Source organism: Theobroma umbraticum, unplaced genomic scaffold (assembly GCF_002168275.2).
Source record: "Theobroma umbraticum cultivar Fairchild unplaced genomic scaffold, ASM216827v3 scaffold_44.0, whole genome shotgun sequence".
In the NCBI taxonomy this organism is placed as follows: Eukaryota; Viridiplantae; Streptophyta; class Magnoliopsida; order Malvales; family Malvaceae; genus Theobroma; species Theobroma umbraticum.
This window is the reverse complement of record NW_018397255.1, coordinates 10,550,789-10,578,115: the sequence shown is the minus strand read 5'-3', so window position 1 is coordinate 10,578,115 and position 27,327 is coordinate 10,550,789. Positions and strand designations below refer to the sequence as shown.

The 27,327-nt window shown below is 32.5% G+C and overlaps 1 protein-coding gene and 1 pseudogene across 1 annotated transcript; both read right to left on the bottom strand.

Annotated features, from left to right (window-relative positions):
• Window positions 1–309: 309 nt before the first annotated feature.
• On the bottom strand, window positions 310–1,597 carry LOC110409768 (nuclear transcription factor Y subunit B-3 pseudogene; annotated as a pseudogene).
• Window positions 1,598–5,408: 3,811 nt separating this feature from the next.
• Window positions 5,409–7,945, bottom strand: LOC149527646 (uncharacterized). The gene has a single exon (XM_089782439.1). The coding sequence runs from the start codon at window positions 6,394–6,396 to the stop codon at window positions 5,653–5,655; it is 744 nt and encodes a 247-aa protein (XP_089638565.1). The 5' UTR covers window positions 6,397–7,945; the 3' UTR covers window positions 5,409–5,652.
• Between the last annotated feature and the right edge of the window lie 19,382 nt (window positions 7,946–27,327).

Here is a 27,327-nt window from a genome sequence, read left to right as displayed (position 1 = left end):
TGGAGAAGATCTATGACAGATAGCCCGCCGTTATATAGATGAGGTGAGGATGACCCCTCCCTTGTTTTCTCTCTTTTTCAGCACCCAATTAAGCACAGAACACATAAGCGAGATGGACAAATGGCAAAAACAATTTGGGGAACAAAAAACACAATATATTTCTCCCCCTTTCCTAAAAAGAAACAAGTCCAAACAAAGTTTCCTTTTCCTTTAGATCTGTCAGAGAGCCTCTCTCAAACTGTCAGTTCAACTATTCCTCTAAAGCCAATTCCAATGCAGCCAGACCGGAAGTAACACAGAGGCATTACATAAAAGCAAAGAAGGCTGAAAAGTAGACTTCTCTCATAGATCAATAACAGAACAATGGGAGAGAAAGAATCGAACTCTCTACATAGATCCAGCAATTTCCATATCGTACACATAATTTCCATTTTTCTCCCCATTTTTTTTTCATCAGACTATCAGCACTATCTGACTCTTCTTGTCATCAGAGGTTACAACTTTTTACGGTGCATCATTGCTTCTTCTCTTCATCTCCTTCGGCTTGCCGACAATTACATATCCATTAAAATAAAATAGAAAAAGGTGAAAAAATAAGAAGAAAAGTACCTAACAAATTAAGTTAATGCTTAAAATTACTGAAAAGTTAAAAACTCAATCAACAATTAACATTAACAGTTTCTTAACCCTTACCCCGCACCCTCCAACAATCTACCTTGACCTAACACCAGCTACGCCTCCTGCGCCACCACTAGCGGCAGCGGCCCCACCTTTCCGCACTCATCTGATGATGAAACCCACCAGAACCGTACACGTGGCCTTGATGATGCCCCATCATCATCATCCCACCATACATCCCTCCTCCACCGTTAAACCCACCACCACCAGAACCTACCCCACCTCCACCAGCACTTCCTCCGTTACCTCCGCCACTTGCCCCGCCGGCGGAGCCACCACTGGCACCATCTTTTTCGCCTCTTCCCATAGAGGTCTTCTCTCCTTCCATCTCCCTATACTTCTGCAAATAAATCTTCAACGGTTCCACATACTCTTCGAAACCAAGCGTCGTCATGGCCCAAAGCAAGTCATCGCCGTTAATCGTCTTCCGCTTTTCACGCTGACACTTGTCGGAAGCTTCGCCGGTGATGAAACTGATGAACTCGGAAACGCATTCTTGGACCGTTTCTTTAGCGTCTTTGGAGATCTTGGCGTTTGCCGGTAAGGCCTTTTTCATGATCCTGCTTACGTTGGCAATCGGTAAGAACCTATCTTGTTCACGCGCTGACGTTTCGCTTTGCGCGTTTCCTCCGCTGTTGTTTTGTCCCCCTGATTCATTGTGCGAATCCGCCATCAAAAAATAATAATAATAAATCCCACAGTTTTGCTATAAATTAGCAGAGAATTAGGTGGTGAGGGTAGATTAGGGATTTCCCGGTGAGAGTGGCTGCTGGTCGGAAGAAGAGGGTTCCGGGGACAGAGGAAGGAGGGTCGGATGCAGAGAGAGAGGTAGAGGTTGTTAGAGTCCGTTGGATCGATGGGGTAATAATGCATCGGGGATGACACGTGGTTAGATATGGGCCGTTTGTTTATCGATAAGAGTGAACTAGGAAGCTGAAATTTGGGTCATTCGATTACGGGCCGCCGGAGATCTAAACGGTTTGAAAATGAGACACGTGGTGAGAGTAGAGTGTGCGTTTTCTGAAGCACGAGAGAATCTTTAGGCGGCTGCTGTGGCTTGGCGATTTTAACTGGCTTCAGCTGAATAGAACTAGCAATGGCAACTCATCATCATCCATGCATCATCATTTGTGTTGTCACACGTGGCAGCTCATGAACCTTTGATGTTGCATGTGAGTAACTTGCCAAATTTCTTAGTGCCCGATTTTCCAATATGACACGTGAAGCTGGAAACTTCCGTCTTTTTTCATTTTAACCACTAACCTATATATAGAATATATATCATTTGAATGTGGCAATTTATTTTAATAAAGTGCTTTTTTAAAGTAAAAAATTAACGAGTTACCACCTATGAGCAGAATACTTGACATGTTTCGAGTCTACCCAATAGAGAGTTACAGTAGTTTTATTAATTTTAAGAAAAATATGAAATTAATTAAATTTTTTTGTTAAAAATCATTATTTGAATTTAATAAAATATAATATTTAAAAATTTTAAACTATTCACAAAAATTAAATTAAATTTTTATTTTTTATTATATTTAATTAAATTTTTATAATTTTATTTTAAACTAAATAAGTTTTTATCAATAATAGTTGACTAATTGTTATTAATCAACTATTATTGATAGATGATGACTAATATGTTCATATGCTATAATAACATAATTACTTGATATTTTTATTTTTTACATTAATTTTATGTGAGTATAAATTAGGAAGTGTCTTTTTAACCATTAGTCAATAGTTAATCGTAAAGATTTATATGGATCAAAATAAAATTATAAAAATTTAATTAAATATAATAAAATAATAAGAATTTATTTAAATTTTTTAAAATAATTTAAGAGATTTTGAAAACATTATATCATTTAATAATTTAGAAAATAAAAAAGTATTCTTTAAATACCTTAATCTGTGTTTACAAAACACCATTAAAATTCTACTATATAATGTGTCTGTTATTGATTTTCTTTTATTTGGTAAAAAAATTAAACTCTGCTTTTTAAGTAAAATATCATCTGCAATTGTCATAAACATTTTTTATAGTTTGTTAGGATGGAAGAATATCCCTTTTTTCTTTTGAAAAATAAAAAAAAAACAATTTATTAAGTATATTACTTATACTTTTATTTTAAAAAAATATAGAAAGTTTAAAATGTCCTTTAGTAGATAAACTCTGTAAAATACTTATTTTTGTCTTCTTTCTTTGACAATTTCAGCCATAATCCGAAAATTTCTTTGACTTTGTATTAACTGTGTCTTCCATCCACGCACTGAATATCTGAGCTTACTGCTTAGGGCGTGCAACGGTTCAAGGTCACTATAGGCCGTTCTTAAATAGATGGATTTGAGTTAATTATAAGATAGTTGTATGAGTTAGTGAGTGATCTATGATTCAAATATTATAGGATAAACACTTTTTTAGTAGTTCATGATCTTAAATATTTATTCGCATGGTTCGGATAAAAAATTAGACTGTAAGACTGATTTAAAATAATTACCATTATATTAGAAATAAGTTAAAATATTTTTAATAGTAAGATTTGAACTCGTAGAAGGGTGTCTCCTATAAAGATCTTGAACGTTAAGTTAAAAAGTTATTTACAGTGTTTGTATCTAATACAAATGATAAATGAATAAATAAAAAGGTTATCAACAACAGCAAATTAACAAAATATTAAGATTTAAAGAGTAATAAAACCTGACAATAAATGAAAAAAAATATTATAATTTTGTTTTGCAATATTCACGAATTTAATACATTATTTTAATAAAATATCATTATCATTGTTATTATTTTTATAAAAATTATAAGATCAGTGATCAATTTTGAATCAACATGAGATTGAAGGGTTAGCCTTAAAAATGATTTTACAAAAATATAAATTGACTTGTGGATCAAAATTTTTAAAATCAATTTTATATGAATGGTTTAGAATTTCGACTTCAAAAGTGGTTATTGATTTTACTTAAATGGTTTAGAGTTTCGACTTCAAGAGTAATTACACGAACTTACTCTATTTGAGGATTGAACCAAATTAGATTAGATACATACAAACCCTTTCCTGGTTTTTTTTTTCTTTTAATTTATCACTTCAAAATGTATTATGATTATGGATAATTATATAATTTTTGAGACATGCAAGGAAAGATTGTCTCGTTCCATTGCATAGATTGCCTTCGGCTAGTTCAAGTCCTAGTCGGCGGGTATTGGGCCTGGAGGTTAGGCTTTTATGACCTACATTCTTAATTCTCCCCAACAAGCAACCTCTGATCAAAGTGGCCGCCACTGAGATTCTTGATAAAGTTCTTTCTAGTCTGGTGCTGGAAGATGGGGGATTCAACCAGGCCCGGCTCTGTAAGTAATGAAAAGCATGCACCAAAGCGTTGTAACTGCTGTAATGATGTTATTTTTAACAAAATTGATTAGCAGTTAGAACAAATACCCAGTGTCGAGATGAGAAATACCATCGCCATTTGCCCATTGGATTCCTCCGAGGGCATTAACTGACATTCTGAGAAGCGGTGAACGGGCTTGGTGGACTGCATACAATGAGTTGTCTGTCCACTAGAGGACAAACTTTACCGCTTCCTGAATCTACTTGAAAAGCCTGTGATAGATCTGCTATTAGCTTTAGGGCATGCCGACACCTTGCATATTATTATTATTATTAATTATTATAGTATTAATTCTTGCCATAAATATTTCCAGCTGATATTTTATAAAAAAATACATGTATTTCATCTGATGGAACCGTCCAAAATATTTATGGACACCATCTAAATGTCAGAAGCAAAAGCAAGTACATCTATGGATAAAACTGGTACTGGAGTCTTCACACTTTATTTCTGTAAAGAGGGTGAACATTAATCACACTCCGATTCTGCTATATATTGGAAGTAGAGAATAAACTGATTTCTTCCATGAAAACCCTTACCTCTTTGGAGAAAACATGAGCAGTGAGCCAAAACACGCAGTCAACATATCAATTGCATGAGCATGGATGTAGTGATATGTAAAATTGTTTCCATTACTTTACCATGCTTCACCCATTTTACTCCAATCTTCCTTTCTATCAAAGACCTAATAATTATAATATAAGAAATATATATAGATATGAACTATAAAATAGAAAAGCTGTGTTTTGAAACATTCCTGAGCATTATTCACTACTAACATTAATTGGGCTCACTAATTGCAGTCCTATGTCTATCTATGGTAAAAGTTGTATAAACAATATACCAGACCATATATTAATGTTCATGATCACTTTGCGCAGGTATCTAGCTATAAAATATATAATGGCAAGATGTAAAACACCTTTCAAAGGCATTCCTGGGTGGACTTAATGTTGGTGATAGTGATTACAAGTTCAATCAGTCTCACAGCAAAATCTACAAGTGATCTCCATCTGGCCCAAGGATAACAGATCAAAAGAAAACATTAAGCAGCCGCTTCAAATAGTTGGCCTTTGGCAAGCGATCTAAACTGAGAAGAATTGATTAAGTAGTTTATATTTGGTATCAAATGCTTGACACTGTATTAAGTGAATCTGCTTTACTAACATATTATGTTCTAGTTTCAGCTTAGTTGTCTCCAGGGAGCAACAAAATGTTAAAATCATGCCAAATGTACAGGAAAAGGAAGATAATTGAAAAAGAATGAAAGTGGAAGTCCATCAAATAGGCCATGGCTCGTGAACTTTTGATGCCTTTAATGAGCATTAAAACAAAATAAAGGGTCATATAGTACAAGTGCTTTATGGAGGTATCCAAAGCTTGAGGACCAAGATAAACAAATTTATGAACAGAAGCTTCGAAGTTTAGAATAGTGTTATCACATGAAATGGCAGCACAGAACATTGCTGGAATATTAGATCTCTAAATTTGTAACAAGTTACACCAAATCCTGATGGATCAAAAAAACTTAAAAACACTTGGAAGTAGAAATGTAAAATTAAGATCATTATCTTAAGCTTCGATCTCAAACCTTGAACATTTGATGGAGCCCATGGATATGTCAATCTCAATCAGGTTGTCTTCCTCATTCATCTCATTGAACTCTGCTAAGAGCTCCATTAGACTCCGTTGCTGAAAAAAGGATTCCGGCACGAAATCTGGCAGTTTCTGCTGCATGCTAAACTTAGGCTTTTCTTCCTTGTGACTAACATAATGCCCTCCAGGAAGTGAGATTTCAATGAGGCTGTCCTCATCAGATATGGATCCATCGGAGTAATCTGGGCTTTGATCAATGTTGTCTCGGAATGGCCAGTCCACTTCAGAATCCTCAGTGGTTGATAACTGGTCCAAGCATTCGTTTTCTGATAGGACATCCGGAGATCTTACTAAATAGTCATGAATCTGACATGGTTGACCTTCTCCTCCCGAGGCTTGCTTTTGCTGTGTATTAATTTTATTTTCGTACAGCTGTTTTGATGCCAAAATATCTTCTACATGAGGTGAGCTTTCCTGATCAGATTTGTGTACCTCTTCTTTCACCGTTTTCTCCACCAACTTTGATTTCCTCTTAGAAAACATGAACGCAACGGTTGACAATATCAAGACTGTAGATGTGAAGAGGATGGACGAGGACCCGAAGATCAAAAAAGTAGCAAATGTGACCAGCGGGGCAAGAACAACAATCCATGATAGGGAGTTGTTTAGGAAAAACAATGGAGAAGCCATCTGATCCCCAATTGTCTTTTCCAACTCCATGGACTAGAAAAAGGGTCTTGATCTTGTATCAGTAAGGTTAACCTGACAAAAAGAACTGTACAAGGGAAAAATAGCTAGGTTTTCCTATTCCTTCTACCGGCTTGAGTGAGAGCAGAGGAGAGAGAAAGAAGCAGAGGGTGAAAGGTAAGATTATACTAGAAATGAAATTATGAAGAAATAAAGGCTAAAAAGCAAGAAGCAGAAGAGCATTATATTGATGTATTGATAAATTTGTTCCAGATTTTCAGTATAGACTGAAAGGGAGAATGAAGGGCATATGCAGAAGCAAGAAGAGCTTGGCAGTCTCAAACTTCCGTTTTCTACTGATTTCTTGCTTGTGTGAATAAAAAAGACAAATATCCTAAAGAAGGAAAGGCTTTCATAGATCAAAAATAAATATACCCGGGAAAAGGAAAGGGGTTTTGTAGGACATATCTACGATCGGCACTTCAAATAAATAGCAGTACCAAAAAGGCAAGAAGAAGGAAACCAGCTTGCCAGTTTGCTTGTATCCTGCAAAAGGATACGAGGGAGGTAATACCTAAAGTGGTTTGCAAAGAGTAAGCAAGTTGAATATAAAGAAGAATTATGTGTTTGGATTACATAACTGGACTTGCAAACTAGGACTATATTTCTGGGTTGTTTCTCTCATCGCAGACCCTATCACCAGTTCCCAAGCCCCAATTGCTTCCCTATATATTAAACTGGGTTTTTTTTTTTTAATTCCTAAACACACAAATCAGGTGGTCTTCCTACTGCAACTGATTCTCTTGAAAACCACAAAACCCCTGTTTTCCTGTATTAATTTACAGTCTCAAAGCTTGGGAATGAGAGAAGCCATGTGCACGCATCTGAGCTCACCACATGGCACTTTCCCTCCAACTTCAGCGGGTTAAGAAAACAAAAAAACCTGAATAGAGAGGAATATTATAGTATTGTTTCTCTGCCCAATCCATTTCCCTTCAACCAACCCCAAGAGGCAAGAACCCTATTATCAAAACCAGAAAACCATACCTGAAGTTTCAGAACACAGTGAAAAGCAAAATCACTCTTTGACCACCATTATATTCTCATCTTTTTTTCTCTCCTCACTTCAAAACAACAAATACCATTTAGAGACACAGCTTTTCTTCTGAATGCTCATAAAACAGAAATATAGCAGCCACCCTTGCTTTATGGAACACTGAACTGAAGAATAGTACCACCAAACTACTCAAATATATAACAGGCTTTGTTGCAATGACATCAAAACTTTACATGCAATTACAAAAGACTAAGGTAATGCTCCCAAGCCACCTAGTAATAAAGGATCCATTGATCTGCTAGAGTGTTATAAGCATCAAAAGGCTAGAGAGAGGAAAAGAAAAGTTAAGAGGAGGGCCTTTCTTCATTATAAAACTCTAGACAAACAAAAGGAAGAATATTCACTGTATAAGAGTTCTACCTTGATATATCTGAATTACAAATGTATGAGTTTTGGGTCAAAATCAAAAGGACTATTCCCCATATTCCGTACTGAAAGTTTTGTTTTCTTTATAACTATGGTGTTTCATCCAGGGCAAGTCATTGCATAGAAAATTCGTAGTGCTCCATTGAATAGCTGAAAATTTTATAAGCAACTACTAAAAGCATCTCTTTCTTGTCGTCGTTTCTTTAATTAGCAAAGCAAAAAAGTTCATATGCACGCCCCCATTTGCCAAAGCCCAGAACAAAAAAAGGACCAAAGAGAAAAAGAAAACATAAGGCACTTCCTATTTATAAATACCAAGAAAAATGTATTAGTCTATTCAGTTTTCATTTTCTTGATTCATTTTTAATGCTGTCTAACTATTTTAAAGCAAATGTAAACATTAGCCCTTATAGCTAGGTCTTTCAAGTTTTTTATCTAGGCTTTAGTAAGTTAGCAACATATTTAATTAGGCTATATGTTAACCTCCTGGAAATGTTTCTAGCTCTAGGAAGGTTTCTTTTTACAGGATATATATATATATATATATATATAGAAATAGTAGTATATAATGTCGTAGTAGTGGAATACTGATGATTCATGCCTTTTGATTTTGTGCATGCATCTGATGATGACTTCAAGGGTTGCTTTAACCATATGCCTATGGCTATGGATATGGATCTACCTACCAAAAGAGAGCAGGCCCACACTCTCGTTTAAAGCACTGCAACGCCGTGCCGGAGGTCGGCTCCAAAATGATGTATATATCTAGAAAATTACACTACTGTTGTTGATATATATATATATATAAAATATGGGCATTTTCCATCTCATTTCCCCTGCTCTTTCTTACCCACTTCATGAAATCATGACGATATGAATGAGGAGCTTTAACGCTTTTCATTTGTAGCCCGCATGCTGGCCATTGATTAATCATTGTTAAGGCTTTCGCTTTCTAATGGCTGATTACAAATTGTAGTTAGGACTTAGGAGTATTTGTAGGGTCGGCATGTTAATTAAGTTTATAACAACTCATCATTAAAGCAAACTAAAGCTAATTTCATAAATTGTACTTTTAGTTAATGCTTTGCTCAAAGAATTAATGCACTCAATTCTCAGAACAAGTGATTTATAAATTGCTCATTAATTCAGTTTTTAATGTTTCTCTGTTACTAAAATATGTGGAAGAGTGTTTTTTTCCTTACATTTATTACTTTATTTAATTATTTTATATGAAATGAAAACAAAAATCATTTTTTCAAAAAGGAGCAAAAATTACTAACAAACAACACCAACTGTGATGAACACACAATAGTGAAGTAAAATTATCTGTTGTTACACTTATGATATTCAAAACTTTAACTTTAATTAATCCTTCAAAAACAAAACTTCTGTGTCCAACTGCATTTCACCTTTTGGTTTGAAAATTAATTTTAAGTAAACATTAAAAGTAAGAAGTATATACTTAGTGTAGCATGTTGCTGAGTTGGTTCACAAACAAGTCTTTGGTACATACACTATAATACTTGGCAATTGTGTATCAAATGCAGAGGATTAGAAAGGGAAAGCGTTATGTAACAATTGATTTTGGATTGATTGCTCCTCTAAAATTAAAATGATAATATTAGAGCAGGTGTTATCCCATTCATTGGTTCCTTCGTATATCTTGCATATATAAAATCAATTGTTTTAAGTTGGATATAATTTTTAAAATTTAATAACACATATCAAACTATGACATATATATAGGTGCAAGTTTAAGCTTAAATAGTCTTAATAAAATCATTAATTCTGTTACATCATCTTAGAACATCAGAAAATGTTCAATCTACTTTATAAATATAATCTCATTTGGTAGCTAAGCTAAATTTATGACTAGCTAGGAAGGATCTTAGATTATTTATCCTTACCCTTAGCTGTATTCATATTTCCTCTGTTATATTTTATCTATGCCTCAATCTTGTGCCACTTAAATAATTAAACAATGGATCTTCAACTAGAATATGTTGCCCTTGACTTAAAAGATGTAATTTTTTTATTACCACTTTAATAGTATAATCGTCGTATTCAATCAAAGAAAATACATTATTTTTAGATAGCGAAGTTATATTTTCTAATTTATATTAAGAATATAAATTTTGACATTAGATAAAGTGAATTTGTGATGAGAAAGAAGTAAGTTGATATAGAAAAATTGCAAGTATGGAAAAATTTACTAGGATGATGGTGCCACTTGTCGGCCAGCTGTGCAAGTAAAGCAGTGCCGCATGAAACCCTAACCATACCACCTTTTGCTCGGCATTTGACTACAGCACATTGGGAATATGGTAATTAATTTATTCAAACAAAAACGTTTTCAATAGGGTTTGGAGGAGCATTTGTCTTGAGAAAGGGAATGAGACCAAGAAATCCGACCGGTGTTGGGGAGTGAAACTTAAGGAATGTTTTAGCTCTCATCACACTCGGTAGGGGACCATATCTAAATCTTGATGAATGTTTCATCGTAGTTTGCAATTTTTTGGATTCGGACAATCTTTTGTCTCGAATCCTCAACTCAGATTTTCTGTTTACATATTTTCTTTTTATTTTTTATTTTCAAGAAAAATTATTAACTTATATTTATTAAGAAAAGAGAAAATCTTAATTTACCAAATCCAAAACTCTAATAATATGTTAAAAGAGAGTACGATAGAATAAGAGTTTTTCTTCTTCCAAAAATACTGTTGAAACTTTGTATTTTCTTTCTTTTTTGTTTTTTTCATGTCATTTGCTTTACAAAGGCTTAAGTACGTATCCATTGGCAATTTCCTTACTGGCAAAAGAAAAATCAGATAGTCCCTAATTTACAAGTCAGGGTTTTCAAATTCACTATTTGTTGAATAACTTTTAGTTTGAGACTTCATAAAATTCAATTAAATAAATATATATACTAATTGAGTTTAATGTGGCTTTATGTGTAATAACTTAAAATTTAAATAATCATATGCCTATTGATATATAGAGTGTGCTAACATTTATGCATACAAGTGGCTAATTTAGCTTATAATGCCTTCAGTGTAAATTCTTATACTTATATCTCTAACAATGAAAATGATTATATTTAATTTACATAATATAATTCCACCACAAGAAGATATTATATGTTGCACATTGCACATGTAAAATGACAGACACCATTAATCCATTGATTATAGAAGAAAAATCTTGAATATTTAGGCTGAGATAAGGCTATGAGTGTATAATATATGTGCCCTTTTTAAAAAATTATATTTTAGATTACGATGTTATGATGGTCAATGAAAGACTTTTGCAACTTAGAAATGAGAACCACCACCGACCATCAGTGAATTTAGGTTTATAATAGGGATTGAGTCATAACCCAGCTTATGCGTCAATATAGAATTGTCTCATCCACATTACAAAGTTATAAACATTGCACACAAATACAATTGAAGAACCTGTTCATGAAGAAAGCAACAAAAATTTCCAGATCAAATGGATTGGTCTTCCTATGTGGGCTAGGCTCTGCATGACCCGAATTACATTAGATCCCGACTCTAAACTTGGGACTGAACATAAGTTTGTAGTATTTCAAAGATCATTATGGACATAAGCTGTGCCATAAATATCAAGGCAAATCAACTTATCAAGTCTCAACAGTCTCTCACTCTTTCAACAAACTGGTAAAATCTAAATGTTGTCCATATATATATATATATATTGAAAATGTCATATTCAGATTTCATTGCTTAAAATCAATACAAAAACTACCCTTCATAGGTGTTGTTGCAGTAGAACACAACAGAGGCTCGTGACCTCTCCATAGTGTCACTATGTATACTAGAAATTAAACTATAATGGCCAGGTTGCACCTGGGATGAAAACTTCAGCTGCATCTTCTCACCCATCACACAATGCGCCTGATGTCACTCGCCCATCTCAGGTTGATCCCAACACAACCTAGTCTTACGAATGTTCTGTACAAGCAAAAGACTATATCATACACTATCTGCACATTACACAAACTGAACTCGCACAACCCATCCCAACGTCCCTGCACAGGGATCAACTTTCAAAACATCCTAATCACCACCATTACAGATATATTACAGGAGCCAATATCATTTCATATGTCCATGAAAAACATGAGTATTCTCAATTATATATACATATATAATTTATCCTTTTTAATGTGGATGTAAAAAGATTAAAATGATGAATTTATGAGATTTGCAGTACCTTATGGGCCAAGGTTCCACTAGATTCGCCCCTGCTTTCCTCGTTGGACTTCTTGAAAAGCACTAAAAAATTTTGGTACTAAATATATATATATATATATATATTGACTTCATTATTTTGCCAAATTAAGTATTTTAAGGACTTATGGGACAAAAGACATGGTTTCACAACTAGTTTTACTTATGTTAAATTTTGTCTCTAATATGTATCATACTTTTGAAATTCTTTTGTAAAAAATAATGATAATAATTGATCAAACCATCCTTTGCTATGCACAAGTCATGGAATCAATTGTTATAAAAGAGTAAAAAAATAATAATAATAAGCTACCATGAAAATTTTGAAATAATACAATTTTTTAAAGATTGAGTTAATCAATTAACAGTCTTAAAATTAATTCAATTTCCTAATTCAGATAATATTAAAAAAAAACAAATGATATCGATGAGGTCTTTTTTAATGGTAAAAATTAGGGGGAAGTTTTAAGATGTTCGTTTTATCCATTTTTTGTTGATTTATTGATATATATATAAAACATGTTATGGTTACTTCTCTGGGATGTAAATGTTAAAAATTATTTAAACTTTAGATTATAATTGTAATTTTTATTAATATCTATATAGTTTCATAATATAAATAATTTACTAAAATTAATTCAATTTTATAAATATCATATTTGTCCACTTAAAACCCCCCATCTTTGATGGTATATCCCGGATTGGTTTCTTACTCCACATAAAAGGCTTTCTAGTCTACACCGTGGGAAATGTTGATTGCACTGTGGTAGTAAAGGTAAAGCCATTGAAGAAGAGGACATTATGAACAAGTTAAAGAGGGGCCGGGGCAAGGACCTTTTTTCCTTTTGACATCGTCGTTGATATGCTCTGGAAGCTAGATTCAGGTGCCTCTCTGCGTGCTTAAAAACATGCTTGTAACCGATCAATCTTCTGTCAATGGCTTCGATCTGCTTCTTCTCGCATCTGCTGATCATTTCGTTTCTCGTAAACCTAGAACATCTATTTATCCATTGGAACACAACGTCACGTTCTTTTCTTTAACCTCTTATAAACTTAGTCGATCAAACAAACTTCAAGTTCAAGGGGTTGGGATATTAAAGGTCTTTACACTGTAAAAACTTGTTGCAATGGCTTGCTTAATTTGCTTGGAAAGTCGTCCCAATTGGCCATACCCAATTGTTCTTCTGTCCAATCTGTTTAAACAAGAATGTTTGATATTGCCTCCACCCTATGATTCGTGGTATGGATATTCTGCACATTATTTCCTCAATTGATGGTTTTAGATAGTTTTGTTTCTTTTTTCAATATTCACTTTACAAGATATACTTGGTTTTTTCCTCTGAAATATAAGTCAAATATTTATATTCTGTTTCCTAAGTTTAGAACAATGATTGAAAAACATTTTGCATTCTCTATTACTTTTGTTTACTCAAATTATGGTGGTAAATGTGATGCATTGAAGCTTTATTTCAGTTATCTTGGTATCAAAGATCTTCAAACACCTCTTTACACACCACAACAGAATACAATAATTGATAAAGCACTACTCCTTGCCTTTGTATTATTAACCATCGAATTAGTGTTATCACCCTTACCTTCACTTTTCACACCACCCTTTCTACTTCTTAAACTAGAACCCATTGAAGCCATTATGACCTTCCTTTGGCTACTGTTCTATATGAATCTCCTTTTCCTCTTCCCACTATATGTTTTGTCCTTGCATTCTTTTGGAGAAAATTTCCTTACTTTGAATTTCTCTTTTTTGCTATGTCTAAAGTTGCTATTTTCCCACTTCTCTTCCATTGATCAACCCACTTTCTCAACCTCTTCTTCCTCCACTTTAGAACTCATGACCCTTTTTCTTTGTCGTTCATTAAATCTCCTCGTACACTTCTTCTATCCTAATCTTTTTTCTATGCGTTTTCCAGCATTGACTTCCACCACAAGCCTTTTCCTTGGGCTTTAATTTGGGTTGTTCCTTTTCACCCTTTTTGGGTTTGAGCTTAAAGTTACAAAACCCATATTATTCTCTAAACAGTCCTTTTGCCCTTTTACTTGTATTTTACCATATGATAACTCTATGATGTGAAGTTATTTGAACTTAATTTTAATAATAATTTAACGTAGTTCTTGTAATAATATATAAAAATAAGTATATCTTATTTAATTATTTTAAATTAATTAATTTAGGTGAGTTAATTTAATCTTAGTTAATTTTATATTTAATTTGATGTTAATGTGGTTAAAATATGTTGTTATTGATTTATTGTGCTTTTATAGGTATTTGATGAAAGAAGAATTTTAGTGAAAGAAGAAGAGCAATTTTAAGGTGTAGAATTCCACTACGCATGTTTGGTTATTTCAACCATAACTCTCACTACAAAGCTTCAAATGAATGATTTTTGAACCATTGGAAAGCTAAGAAAAAATATACAACTTTCATGTTTACCTTTTCGCCCAGTTCGGCTAGAAAGTGGTCAAAAATCTTATCTAACTTCACGCACTGCAATAGTCCTAAAGCAATTACGATTTTTGTTAATTAATTGGGCAAAGCTGCGACTCAAGTAGTCTAATGGAAAAATCCTGATTGGAATTGACTTCTTTCTTCACCCAACTTAACCTAACTTCAAAACCTTATAAAAACAACCTTTCAGATGACTTTTAAATAGAGAAAATAAAACACCAGATTGACAGCTGAGAGTCAAGCCACATAGTCATTGAAGCTAAGAAGAATTTGAAGGATTCAAGAAGACTTGGAGATCAAGAATACAATTCTTGAGTTTTTTTATTTTTTTTATTCTCTTATTCTCTTGGTTTTTTTTCAATGTTTAAATATTATTTGATGATGATGTGTGACTTGATGGGGAACTAAACTTTTTATTTAAGATTATGATTGAACTCAATATATAGTATGATTTATTTGTCTCTCTTTTGCTTATATTTTGTGGATTTAAGTTATTTATTTTATTCTATTCTTAATACTTCTAATTGTCTGATCACTAATTAAATTGAATTGGAAACCTAAGTTAAACCTTGACGAATGAGATTTAGTTAGATCTTGAATAGAATAACATATAATCAAATGCACTCAGTTGATTAGGTGATTTGATTTGCATATAGGGTAGACATACATTTATAAGCTAGACATAGCCAAAATTAGAGCACGAACTTAATGAATCTTTCTTTAATTTAATTTGTATAGACATATAGTAAATTAATTGGAAAAGATATTTTTATGAGAAACTCGATAGAGGCTTGTAAATAATTTAGGCTCTAGGTTAGCAACTTAATCCATTTAACTAAGTTAAGAGAGAAAGAGACAATAATTAGATGAAGTATTGAGGGACATCATAATCTTAGATCTAGTATTTAAGTGAGTTTTGTAAAACAAATTTAGTATTTAATTTTAGTTTCAGTTTATTAGTTTTAATTTTTCTTTTTAATAATTTTAAATTTAATGGTTTGAATAAGATTAAGATGTTACAATTTTAGTAGTTAACAGTAAGAATTAATTCAATTCTATGTGGGATCGACACTCTACTCACCACTATATTATCTTTACCACACGTATACTTGCGTTGGTAGAAAATTGAACAACAAGTTTTTGGCACCGTTGCTGGGGAATTGATTTTTAATTCTTTCTTGTTAATATTAATATCAAGTATTCCTAATCTCACTTCAAACTTTTCTTTTTTTTTTCAAATACTTTTGATTGAGGTGATGAACTATTAATGGCCATCTGAACAATTTGTGCCTATGACAATTACTAGTGTTATGCATTGGATGCAATCAATGTTTTAACCACCCAAGTAGATGCTTTGTCTCAAAAAATTAACACTAAGGGTGTTAATGCTTTTCAAAGTCTTTTTGTGACATGTGAGTTTTATGGAGATAGACATTCAAATGATTGTTGTCCAGCCTATTAGGAATCAATACAATTTGATGGAAGCTTCGATAGGCAGTAAAATAAGTCATACTCTAACAATTACAACTCAGGGTAGAATCTCGAAAATTTTTCATGGATAAATGATCTCAGTCCTATATATTCATCATAGCCTATTTTCCATAATGGTTTTCAATCACAAGTTAGAGCTTCTATACTAGAGAAAAAGCCTTCAATAGAGGATATGTTCATGAAATTCATGACAAAAACTAATGCCTTCATGACAAAGACAAATGCTTTCATGACAAAAATTGATGCCATCATTCAAAGTCAAGTAGAATCAATCTGAAATCTTGAGACATAGGTCAACTAGCTAATGCCATCAATAATAGACCTCAAGATTATGGAGATAAAGTAGATCAAGGATATACTTTCAGCAATCAAGTTGAATATGAAGAAATTAAGTAAGAAGATGAAATATCTACATCACCACAAGTCAAGCCATATGTGTCTCCCATTCTTTTTTTGGATATAGTTGATGAGTTACCTAAGAAGGTTATAACAAAAGCGCATTGTTCAAGAAGAACTCAATTTGAGAAAATGGATAAAAGTCAACTTATTCCACCACTTTGGGTTAAACAAGCATCAAATCTTGAGTTAAAGGTACTACAACTTCATCTTAGGAAGATTCTACTTTCACACTTTAAGCTTTTTCTATACAAACTTAAACCTTAACCAAAGTCAAGCTATTGACTATTAAGAAGCACTTCTTGAGAGGTAACCCAAGCTTTTGAAACTCTTATTTTTTTAGTTATTTTTATTTTATTTATTTTCATTAATCTCTATTTATTTTTCAGTAAAAAAAATTCTCCTACAAGTGACAATAAGGATGATAAGGACAAAGGTGAGGACTAGCACTTCACCAGATTCATCCAACCTTCAGCGGAGTATTCTTTACCTTTCTTTTATTTTTTCTAACATTGAGGAAAATGTTTAGTTTAAATTTAAAAGGGCGAATTTATTTTTCTGGTGATGAATATTTTGTAAAAGTTTTAGATTTAATTTTATTTGCATGATTATATAGATTTATAAATAATTTAAGATTAGTTGGTAAATGAATTTATTACTTGTTTGAATCTTAGAAATCAAAAGCAAAGTTGTGCTAATTTTTTCAATGATTTTTCTATTCAATGATGATAACTAGTTATCTTGAATTCTTAGCTTTAGGTGAATAAGGTTCTTGTTTGGATTCATGCTAAATGCTTTTGTTAAGTATCATTGTTAGAATGTGATTTCTACAATTTTGAGCACTATATCTTTTACTTTGAATTATTTTGAATATCTAGAGAAAGTTTATATTGATATGAATTTTAGATTATGTCATAAATTCTAGAATTTGCTTGAGTTTCTCTCGAGGCTAAATCTTAAGCAATGCTTAGTTAAGGATATGATTTAGGCCATCTTCGAACCGTTTAAGCTTAAAAACCAAACCTTGTTAAATCTTTATCCCTAGTATACCCTTTTAAGCCTAATTTTCCTTTTCTTTGTTTAACTACATAATAATTGAATTTAGCTTTAAAATAAAATTTTCAATTTTGCAACCCTCACTTCTAAGAATGTATATTTAGGAAATATACTAGACCATCTTGTGTGTAAATTGTCATGCTTTGATTTTACTTTTACAGGTCTGAAGGTGACCAAATGCTTAAACAAGGTGCTTTTAGGTGTGGTATGAAGCATACGAAAATGAATAAGTAGTGCAAAGAGGATTTATCACCTTAAGTGATTTGAAGTGGACATATCTTCTTTGCTTCTAGCTTATATTGATTAAAAGTCCTTGACTAAGGCAATCTTGATAAGTCAATATAGAAGTTGTATAACTAATATGGATAAGTTAGAAAGTAGACACCAAGTTAGGATTTTTATCTATCCAGGATATATAATGAAAGGATTGAATTATATTGAAATACTATACACTGAAAGGGTAGTCAAACCATATTGACTCTCTTAACATTTGGATAGTCATGATGTATTATTAAATGCTGCTTATGATCTATAAATATAAATATAAATTCTTAGTTGAATTAATTTATATTTATTACCAACATATTGGGTACCTAATGGATCACACACATAAGGTGAATTGTCGAAACTAATTTGAGTTCAATTAGATGTAATCTAATTGATTTTATAAAGGCTTAATCCAATTAACTATTGGGCTAAATCAAATATGATTTTATAGAGTATCAAATAAAGGCTCAATTAGTCCAAGACATTTTTTAATCTTTGTTGGGAATAAGTAGGTCAATTTAATCTATAAAAGAATCCTTTAGCAGCCTCTTGAACGTACAGAAGAGTTTTGTTTTATTTTATCATATGTTGAGATAAGATCATAGTTAAAAGGAGAGAAACACAAAGGAACTCAAAGTTAAGAGTTTGTTAGCACAAACTTTGACTAAAGGATTCACACACTCTTAGTTAAGAGATTTTGACAAATCACTATGAGAATCACCATTAAAGTTAAGACAATTGTGTTGCTATAGTTTAATAAGTCCTAGTTGGTGTACAAAACTCAAAAAAATGAAAACCCAAGGAAGATTCCACCAAAGAAAGAAAACATCAAATTTTCAAATATGTCAAAATAATTCTCTTGTGATTTTTCTACATTAGTTTCAATTAAAATGATCTATGGCTTAGTGGATTAAAACTTTAATAATATTCTGCTATGCATGATCCATCTCGACATGATTCAAATCCCCAACAGTAGTATCAAAGCCTCTTTTAATTGATTTAATCTAATTCTATGTTTAGTTGTTGAAGATTACAAAAATTAGTTTCATTTATTTGTTGATTTGATGTAAAGTTGGAAAAATTATTTAGAACAATTCTAAATGGATTTTTGCGAATCTGATTTATGTTTCAAAGGCCTTTAAAGTCTTAATTTATGAATTTAAAATCTAGATTCAATAAGTCCTTTAAGATTTTATAGATTTGTTTTAAGAAAAATTCAAATCTAAAAAATCTGGCAACATAACGTGATCTGTTTTGAAAATGTTTTTGAGGAACTTAGAAAAGGTAGAAGGTCAAGAGAATGATCTCAACCTCTGAAAATCTACAACATTTAATCACCTCATTTGTTCGGTGATCTGATGATGTTTCTGCACAAACAATTTGCTGGAATTGTATTCTTATGTGATAAGGATTCTTGCAAAATTATGGCTATTTGTACTCCAAATTTGTCGAGGTTTTGAGAGCTTTTTGGCATGATGTATAGAACATGGGATGTCTCTGAATTGGTGCTCAATTCACAACAAAAAATGGAGGATGGAGGCCCAAAGAATTTGGGATAGCATAGGTGATGCAAACCCAATAAAATTGCACTAGCTTGTGCAATTTCTTCTCTATATAATTAGGAGTTGTACTAATTTGGTTATGACTTGGATTTAAACTTATAATTGTAGTGAAATATATCTTAAAGAGTTTAGGATTATCCTAAATTACATTCTAAAATTAAATTGGCAAAGAAATAGGACTTTTGGCCATAAAGATCTAATTCTAGTTGGACTAGGATTATAACATTGAGGACAATAAGGATTATATTTTCTAATAAGATTATAAAGCCTATTTGGATTAGGATTCCTTGTGAATATTAAATTTTTAATATGATTAGGACTCCTATTGAGAATAAGGGCCAAATTTAAATTCATAATCCTAAAAGGTTTAGAATTAATATGTTCAATTGAATTTTTAGTAGGATTAGGACTTCTAAATTAGTACAAAACGTATTATGAATTTGGACATCAAATTATTTGGATTAATATCTTCAAAGGTTGAGTGATACTTTTGCTAAATGACATATAAGATCTTCAATTTGAATTAAACATAAGTTTTATATATTCATTTTATGAATGTATAAGGATGATTATGAACTTAGACCACTATAATGTGTTATGGATGGTTATGGTTGAATGCATTTGGTATTTATTTTATAAATAGGGAGTGTGTGCCTTACCTTTCCTCTATTTTATTTAGGAGTTGTAAAATTCTCTTCTCGTCTTACTCCCCTCAAATGTAACTTAAGGTTTCTTTCATATATGTAACTAAAATTCATAAGAGTAGATTAGGAAAAAAAATTTGTAATTCCAAGAATAAAGGATGAAGGGGCCAAGTAGACATGAAGATTACAAGACTACAAGATATGGTGATATTTGCACGTAATCCCTTGGGATTTGACCAACTAATTTCTTTCAATGGCTTAAGAAAATTAGATTAGATAAAAGCCCATAATCATCCTAGTAGTATGCATGTGATAGATTTATTTTATATTATAAATGCTATGCATGCCAAATTTGATAAAACCTAAATAACAAGATAAAAGAAACAACAAAAATCTCTCATTAAAATATTAAGTCACGTGCTTCGCATGGTTAAGTTGCCTTCCACCATATAACAAGATAACCAAGCTACCTTTTTAATTGAAGACTTGTTAAGTCACTTAAGGTTAAACTTTTACACGAGCACGTTTGAGTTATTGGTGGGTCTTACTCAACTAAAACTGTGTGGTTTGGATGGGTCACACTTGACCACATGGTCTTAAAGGCAAGGTTAGGCAAAATGCACATGATGCATTTAAACAATGAGTTGTCACTTAACTGATTTGGGAGTTACATGGGGATGCAATTGATAAGCTACATTATCTACCCAATTAGGCTTATTGCGATTTGTTAAGTCACTCAATGTTGCAATAATTAGAGGGAGAATCAATGTAAGACTTAATACCTCATCTTAAATTGATTAATAACATGACTGGCTAATATAGATACTTTTTCTATACTTATAAGTTGTTAGAATGAGTATAATAATAATCGCTAATTTGCTTGGCATACTTGATGCCATCAGCCTAAAATGTTTAGACTAGTATATCATTTTGAGAAAAGTTCTCAATAAATGGAAACGTGTAATCTTGACAAGTAAAGAGATAACTTTCAATATGATTGAGCTTAACCTTTCTACTACTAATCCTAAATCTTAGATAATAGATTCAAGATGTGGATCACATTTATGTACTGATATAAAAGCTTTAAGGGATAGTAAAAGGCTTGGTAAAAATGAGGTAGTCCTAAGAATGGGCAATGGTGTAAAAATTACAGCAATTGCCATTAGGACTTGTGATCTCATTTTACCACCAAGCTTAGTGTTGGAGCTAAAAAAGTGCTATTATGTACAACCATTAACTAGAAACATCATTTCAGTTTCATACCTAGCTAAGAATGATGATTTTGAATTTAGGATGAAAGGTAATTGTTGCACTGTCATTCCAAACTATATATTTTATGGATCCACAACATGTCATAAAGGACTTTATGTTATGGATCTTGATAGCCCAATGCTCAATATTGATGTCAAGAAAGCTAGAAAAGATAATCCAAATCAAACCTACATCTGCCATTGTAAATTTGGTCATATAAATGAGACAAGGATAGTCAAGTTATATAAACAATGTTATATAGATCCATTGATTATGAATCATATGGAACTTGTGAATATTGTCTCTTTGGTAAGATGACTAAAACTTTTTTTACTAGAAAGGCTAAAAGAACAAGTGTGCTCTTAGGGCGAACACATTCAAGTGTATGTGGACCCTTAAACATACCAGCCAGAAGAGGTTATTTGTATTTCATTACGTTTACATATGACCATTCTAGATTTGGTTAAGTGTACCTAATAAAGTACATGTTTGAAGCTTTTGAAAAGGTTAAAGAGTTTAGGGCTGAAGTTGAGAAACAAACTAGGAAGAGTATTCTCACTCTTAGATCGGATCAAAAAGGAGAATATTTTAGTCAAGTGTTTCTAGATAATCTAACGGAACATGGGATTCTATCATAATGGACTTTACTTGGAATTCCATAACAAAATGGAGTGTTTGAAAGGAGAAATCGAATCTTGTTGGACATGGTTCATTTCATGATGAGTAGAGCAAACCTTTCAATATTCTTTTAGGGATATGCCCCAAAGACTGTTGCTTACCTTCTTAACAAGGTTCTAACCAAATCGGTTGATAAGACACCATATGAGATGTGGTATGGCAAAAGGCCAACTTTGTATTATTCAAGGATTTAGGGATGTACGGTTTATGTGAAGCACGCATCATTTGATAAGCTTAGAGCTAGATCAAACAAATGCAAGTTTGTAGGGTATCCTAAACAAATTATAGGATACTATTTTTACAATCTTACTTAGCAAAAGGTGTTTGTCTTGAAACATGCCACTTTTTTAAAGAAAGAAATTTTACTTGAAGGGACTAGTGAGAGTAAAATAATTCTTGAAAAAGTTCAAAAACCACAAACTGACATATTTTTGGAACTTGAGCCGACAGTTAAAGCATTGAATGCTCAAACCGATGCTCAAAAAGCACAAGTGCTTCATAGATCTACAAGATAGAGACAACTTTTAGAGAGATATAGTTTTATGCTGCAAAGAGATGCTATGGCAATTGACTAAGAGCCTGTTACTTATGAGGAAGCAATATCTAATATTGATTTTGATAAATGGTTGGAGGCCATGAAATCCAAGATGGATGCCATACATGTCAACCAAGTATGGACTTTGGTTGATACACTTGAAAAGGTAAAACCCATAGGGTGCAAATGGGTTTTGAGAGAAAGACTGACATAAATGGTAATGTACAAATGTACAAGGCTAGGTTGGTTGCTAAAGGTTACAACCAAGTTGGAATCAATTATGAGGAATCCATCTCACCTGCAGCCATGATTAAATCCATTAGGATTTTGCTTGTTTTTGTTGTATATTATGACTATGAGATATAGCAGATAGATGTAAAGACAGTATTCCTTAATGGGAATTTACAAGAGGAAGTGTATATAACACAACCTGAAGGTTTTATATCCAAGGAGAATCAACATAAAGTATGTAAACTCCAAAAGTCCATATACGGGCTGAAGCAAGTGTCTTGGAGCTGGAATATCAAATTTGATGAAACTATTAAAGAATATGATTTCACCAAGAATCTTGATGATCCATGTGTTTATAAAATGTTAAATGGACAAGCATTGTATTCTTAGTACTTTATGTTGATGACATACTACAAATAAGAAATGATATGCTAATGTTGTAGATTGCAAAGATCTAGCTATCCAAACAATTCTCCATGAAAGATTTAGGAGAAGTAACCTACATTCTAGGAATAAGAACCTATAGAGATAGATCAAAAAGGCTGCTAGGATTGTCTTAATCCATTTATATAGACAAGGTGCTAAAAAGGTTTAGCATGATCGAATCCAAGAAGGGACACTTGCCTATGTCAAATGGTATTCATCTCTTAAAGGATATTTGTCCAAAGACACAAGATGAGAGGATAAGGATGGATAGGATACCGTATGTATCGGCTATAGGATTCATCATGTATGCCATGCTATATACTAGACCAGATATGACGTATGCTTTGAGTGTCACGAGCAAATACCAAGCAAATCCAAGTAAGAGACACTAGATTGATGTGAAAAATATCTTTAAGTACTTACGAAGAACTAAGGATGTTTTCTTGGTCTATGAAAGAGCTAAACTCCAAGTTAAAAGATATAGAGATGCTACATTCCAATCTAGTAAAGATGACAGCAAATCACTAAATGGGTTTATATTTACCTTAAATGACAGTGCTATCAAATAAAAAACTTCCAAGCAAGCAATAACTACAGATTCTACAACTGAAGCTGAATACATCTCCATGTCAGAGGCAGCAAAAGAGGGAGTTTGGATTAAAAAGTTTGTAACTGAACTTGATGTGGTTTCTAGCATTATTGGTCTTGTAATTTTGTATTGTGACAACAATAGAGCCATTACGTAAGCAAAGGAACTAAGGTCTTATCAACGATCCAAACATGTATTGCGGCGTTATTACCTTATTTAGGAAATCATTGGAAGATGTGATATTAATATAGAGAGAGTACCCATGGAGGACCACTTAGCTAACCTACACATTAAAGTTTTATCCTAGCAAAAACTTGATTCTCACTTAGAGGGCCTTGGTATTAGATATATGGGCGATTAGCTTTAGTGCTAGTGGGAGATTATTAATATGAGCCTTGCAAGCCAATCAATTTTTTATCCTGTAAAACATTACAATAATTAGTTATATTTCATGTTAAATTCATTATGGATATTTTATATAATGTATGAGGTATTTCTTTATCCATGAGTTTATTTATAAAGAGTTCTGAGAGACTTATGTAAATAAAGTCCTTGGAACAAAATGGTCTTATAAAGAAATTATAAAAGTTATAATTATGAGATTCTTATGTATCAAAGCCTTATTCCTAAATATGTTTCTAGTCATTGTATTGTTAAGAATAAGGATATTGACAATGCTCAAAGGCTGGTACATGCTCAACTTCCTTACTTTGGAAGAAAGCAATTGATCTCATAGGTTGAAGTATGTGAGATACTTGGGGATAGTACGTGTATGTTTATTAAGGAACAAGTTCATTGAACATAACCCTCTATGAGAGTTCCATTTGGTATTTCACTCAAGTATCTATGAAAATACTCTCATATGTCAATAGTGTAAGCAATCCTTAAACTTGTGATATCAGTTCATCTTATATATGAATTGTCATACTTTGATTTCACCTCTACTGGTCTAGAGGAGACGAGACGCTTAAACAAGGTGCTTTTGGGTATGGTATGAAGTATACGAAGATGAACGAGTAGTCTAGAAAGGATTCATCACCCCAAGTGATTTGAAAGGGACATATTTTATTTGTTTCTAGCTTGTATTGATTAAAAGTCTTTCACCAAGACAATCTTAATAAGTTAATATAGAAGCTGCAAAACTAATATGAATAAATTAGAAAGTAGACACCGAGCCATGTTTTCTATCTATTTGGGATATATGATGAAAGGATTGAATTACACTGAGATACTGTATACTAAAAGGTTAGTCAAACCATATGAAATCTCTTGACATTTAAGTGGTCATGATATATTGCTAGATGTCGCTTATGATCTATAAATATAAATATAAATTCTTAGTTAAATTAATTTATGTTTATTGCCAACATGGTAGGTACCTAATTGGTCACACACATAAGATGAATTGTCCAAATTAATTTGAGTTCAATTGAATATGATCTAATAGATTTTATAGAGGCTTAATACAATTAATTATTGGACTAAATCAAATATATTTTTATGGAGTATTAAATAAAGGCTCAATTAACCCAGGACATTTTCTAATCTTTTTTGGAAATGAAGTAGGTCAATTCACTTTTTACAAGAATCCTTTAGTTGCCTCTTAAATGTATAAAAGAGTTCTATTTGTTTTCTCATGTGTTGAGATAAGATCACAACCAAAAAGAGAGAAACACAAAGGAGCTCAAAGTTAAAAGTTTGCTAACACAAATTTTAGCTTAAGGATTCACACGCTCTTAGTGAAAAGATTTTGGCAAATCACTGTATGGATCACCACTAGAGGTAGGACAATTGTATTGCTATGGTTTGATAAGTCCTAGTTGACATATAAAACTAAAAAAAAAATAAAAACTCAAGGACGATTCTAACAAAAAAAAGCAGATATCAAATTTTTAGATATGTCAAAATCATTCTTTTATGGTTTTTTTAGATTAGTTTCAATTAAAGTGATCCATGGCTTATGGGATTAAAATTTTAATAATATTCTACGCATATGATCCTTCAAGCATGCTTCGAATCCCCAACATATAGTTCATAAGACTAACCCCACGGACTCTTATTCATCAAAAATCAATAAAACATTCAAAGCATCAATAATTCTTACTTGAACTTCAATCCCTTCATTTGCAAGATTTCTTTGAATGATCATGCATGGCGTCCTTCTCTTGAGTCTACCAATAGAGCTAGTTTTCACCCAATACATCCCTTCCTCTAGAATAAAGATTTTGGCAAAAACCATGCCATGATTATTTTTGTTGTTTCCTGTCACCTTCCCTCTCAAAGTCTTTGTTTTGGTGCTATCCACCTTCATTATTTGATTTTCAACGACCTCTATGCTCTCGATCTTTTGACTTCGCAATATCATAAGAGTATTCTCCTCAGTAACCATTTAAGATTTCTTTGAATAACCATGCATGGCGTCATTTCCCTAAGTCTACCAATAGAGCTGGTTTCCACCTAATACATCCCCTCATATGGAATAGAGATTTTGGCCGAAACCATGCCCTGATTATTTTTGTTTTTTCTTGTCACTTTCCCTCTCAGAGTCTTTATTTTAGTGCTACCCACCTTCATTATCTGATTTTTAATGACCTCTGTGCTCTTGATCTTTTGACTTCACAATATCATACGAGTATTTTCCTCAATAACCATTTCTTTGAACGATCAAACATCTGCTCTTATCTTTTCCTTCTTCGGCATTTCTTTAGCTACCAACATCTTATCATTTATCCCTCTGTTTATTGCCTTCCTCACTAGTTCTACCCTCTTTACCATAATTCATTGGCCATCAATCTATTGGTGACTACCCTACTTGATGGCATTCTCCATTTCATGTTTCTCCTTGTAAAAAATGAAAACAAAGTTGGCCTCCCTTCCTTATCTTGATCATTCTTCCTCGGAATGAAGATGTCATCCACTTTGTGTATTCTTCAAAAGCTTTTTTAATCGCAGCCCATGTTATCTTCTTGTTGAGATTGTCGACAAACACCAAGTGTAGACTATCCAACTATTGGTATAAGCCCTTCAGCCAATTAGATTAGTCAAAAAATATATATTGTCATTTAATGCATATTTAATCGCATAATTTTATGTGATAGAGGTTTTTCTTCATGTTAGTGCAACAATAAGGAGTTATTAAGTATTAATTGCAAGAGAATATAAAGTTGTTATAATTATGAGATCACTATGCATCAAAGCTATGTTCCTAAAATTGTTCCTGATCATTGTATTATCAAGACAGGGCATTGACAATGCTCAAAGACTAGTACATGTTAAGCCTCCTTACTTGGGAAGTAAGCAAACGATCTTATAGATTGAAGTATATGGGATACTTGAGGATAACATGTAGGTGCTTGTTAAAAAATAAGTTCACTGAACATGACTTGCCATGAGAACTCCATTTGATATTTCACTCAATTGTCTATGAAAAATGTTCTCATGTGATAGTCATGCAACTAGTCCTTAAACTTGAGATACCAGATCATCTCGTATGGAGAATGACATACTTTGATTTCATCCCTACGGGTTTGGAAGCAACCAAATGCCTAAATAAGGTGTTTTTGGGTATGCCATAAGACATGTGAAGGTGAATGAGTGATCAAGGGAGGATTCATCACCCCAAGTGATATGAGGGGATG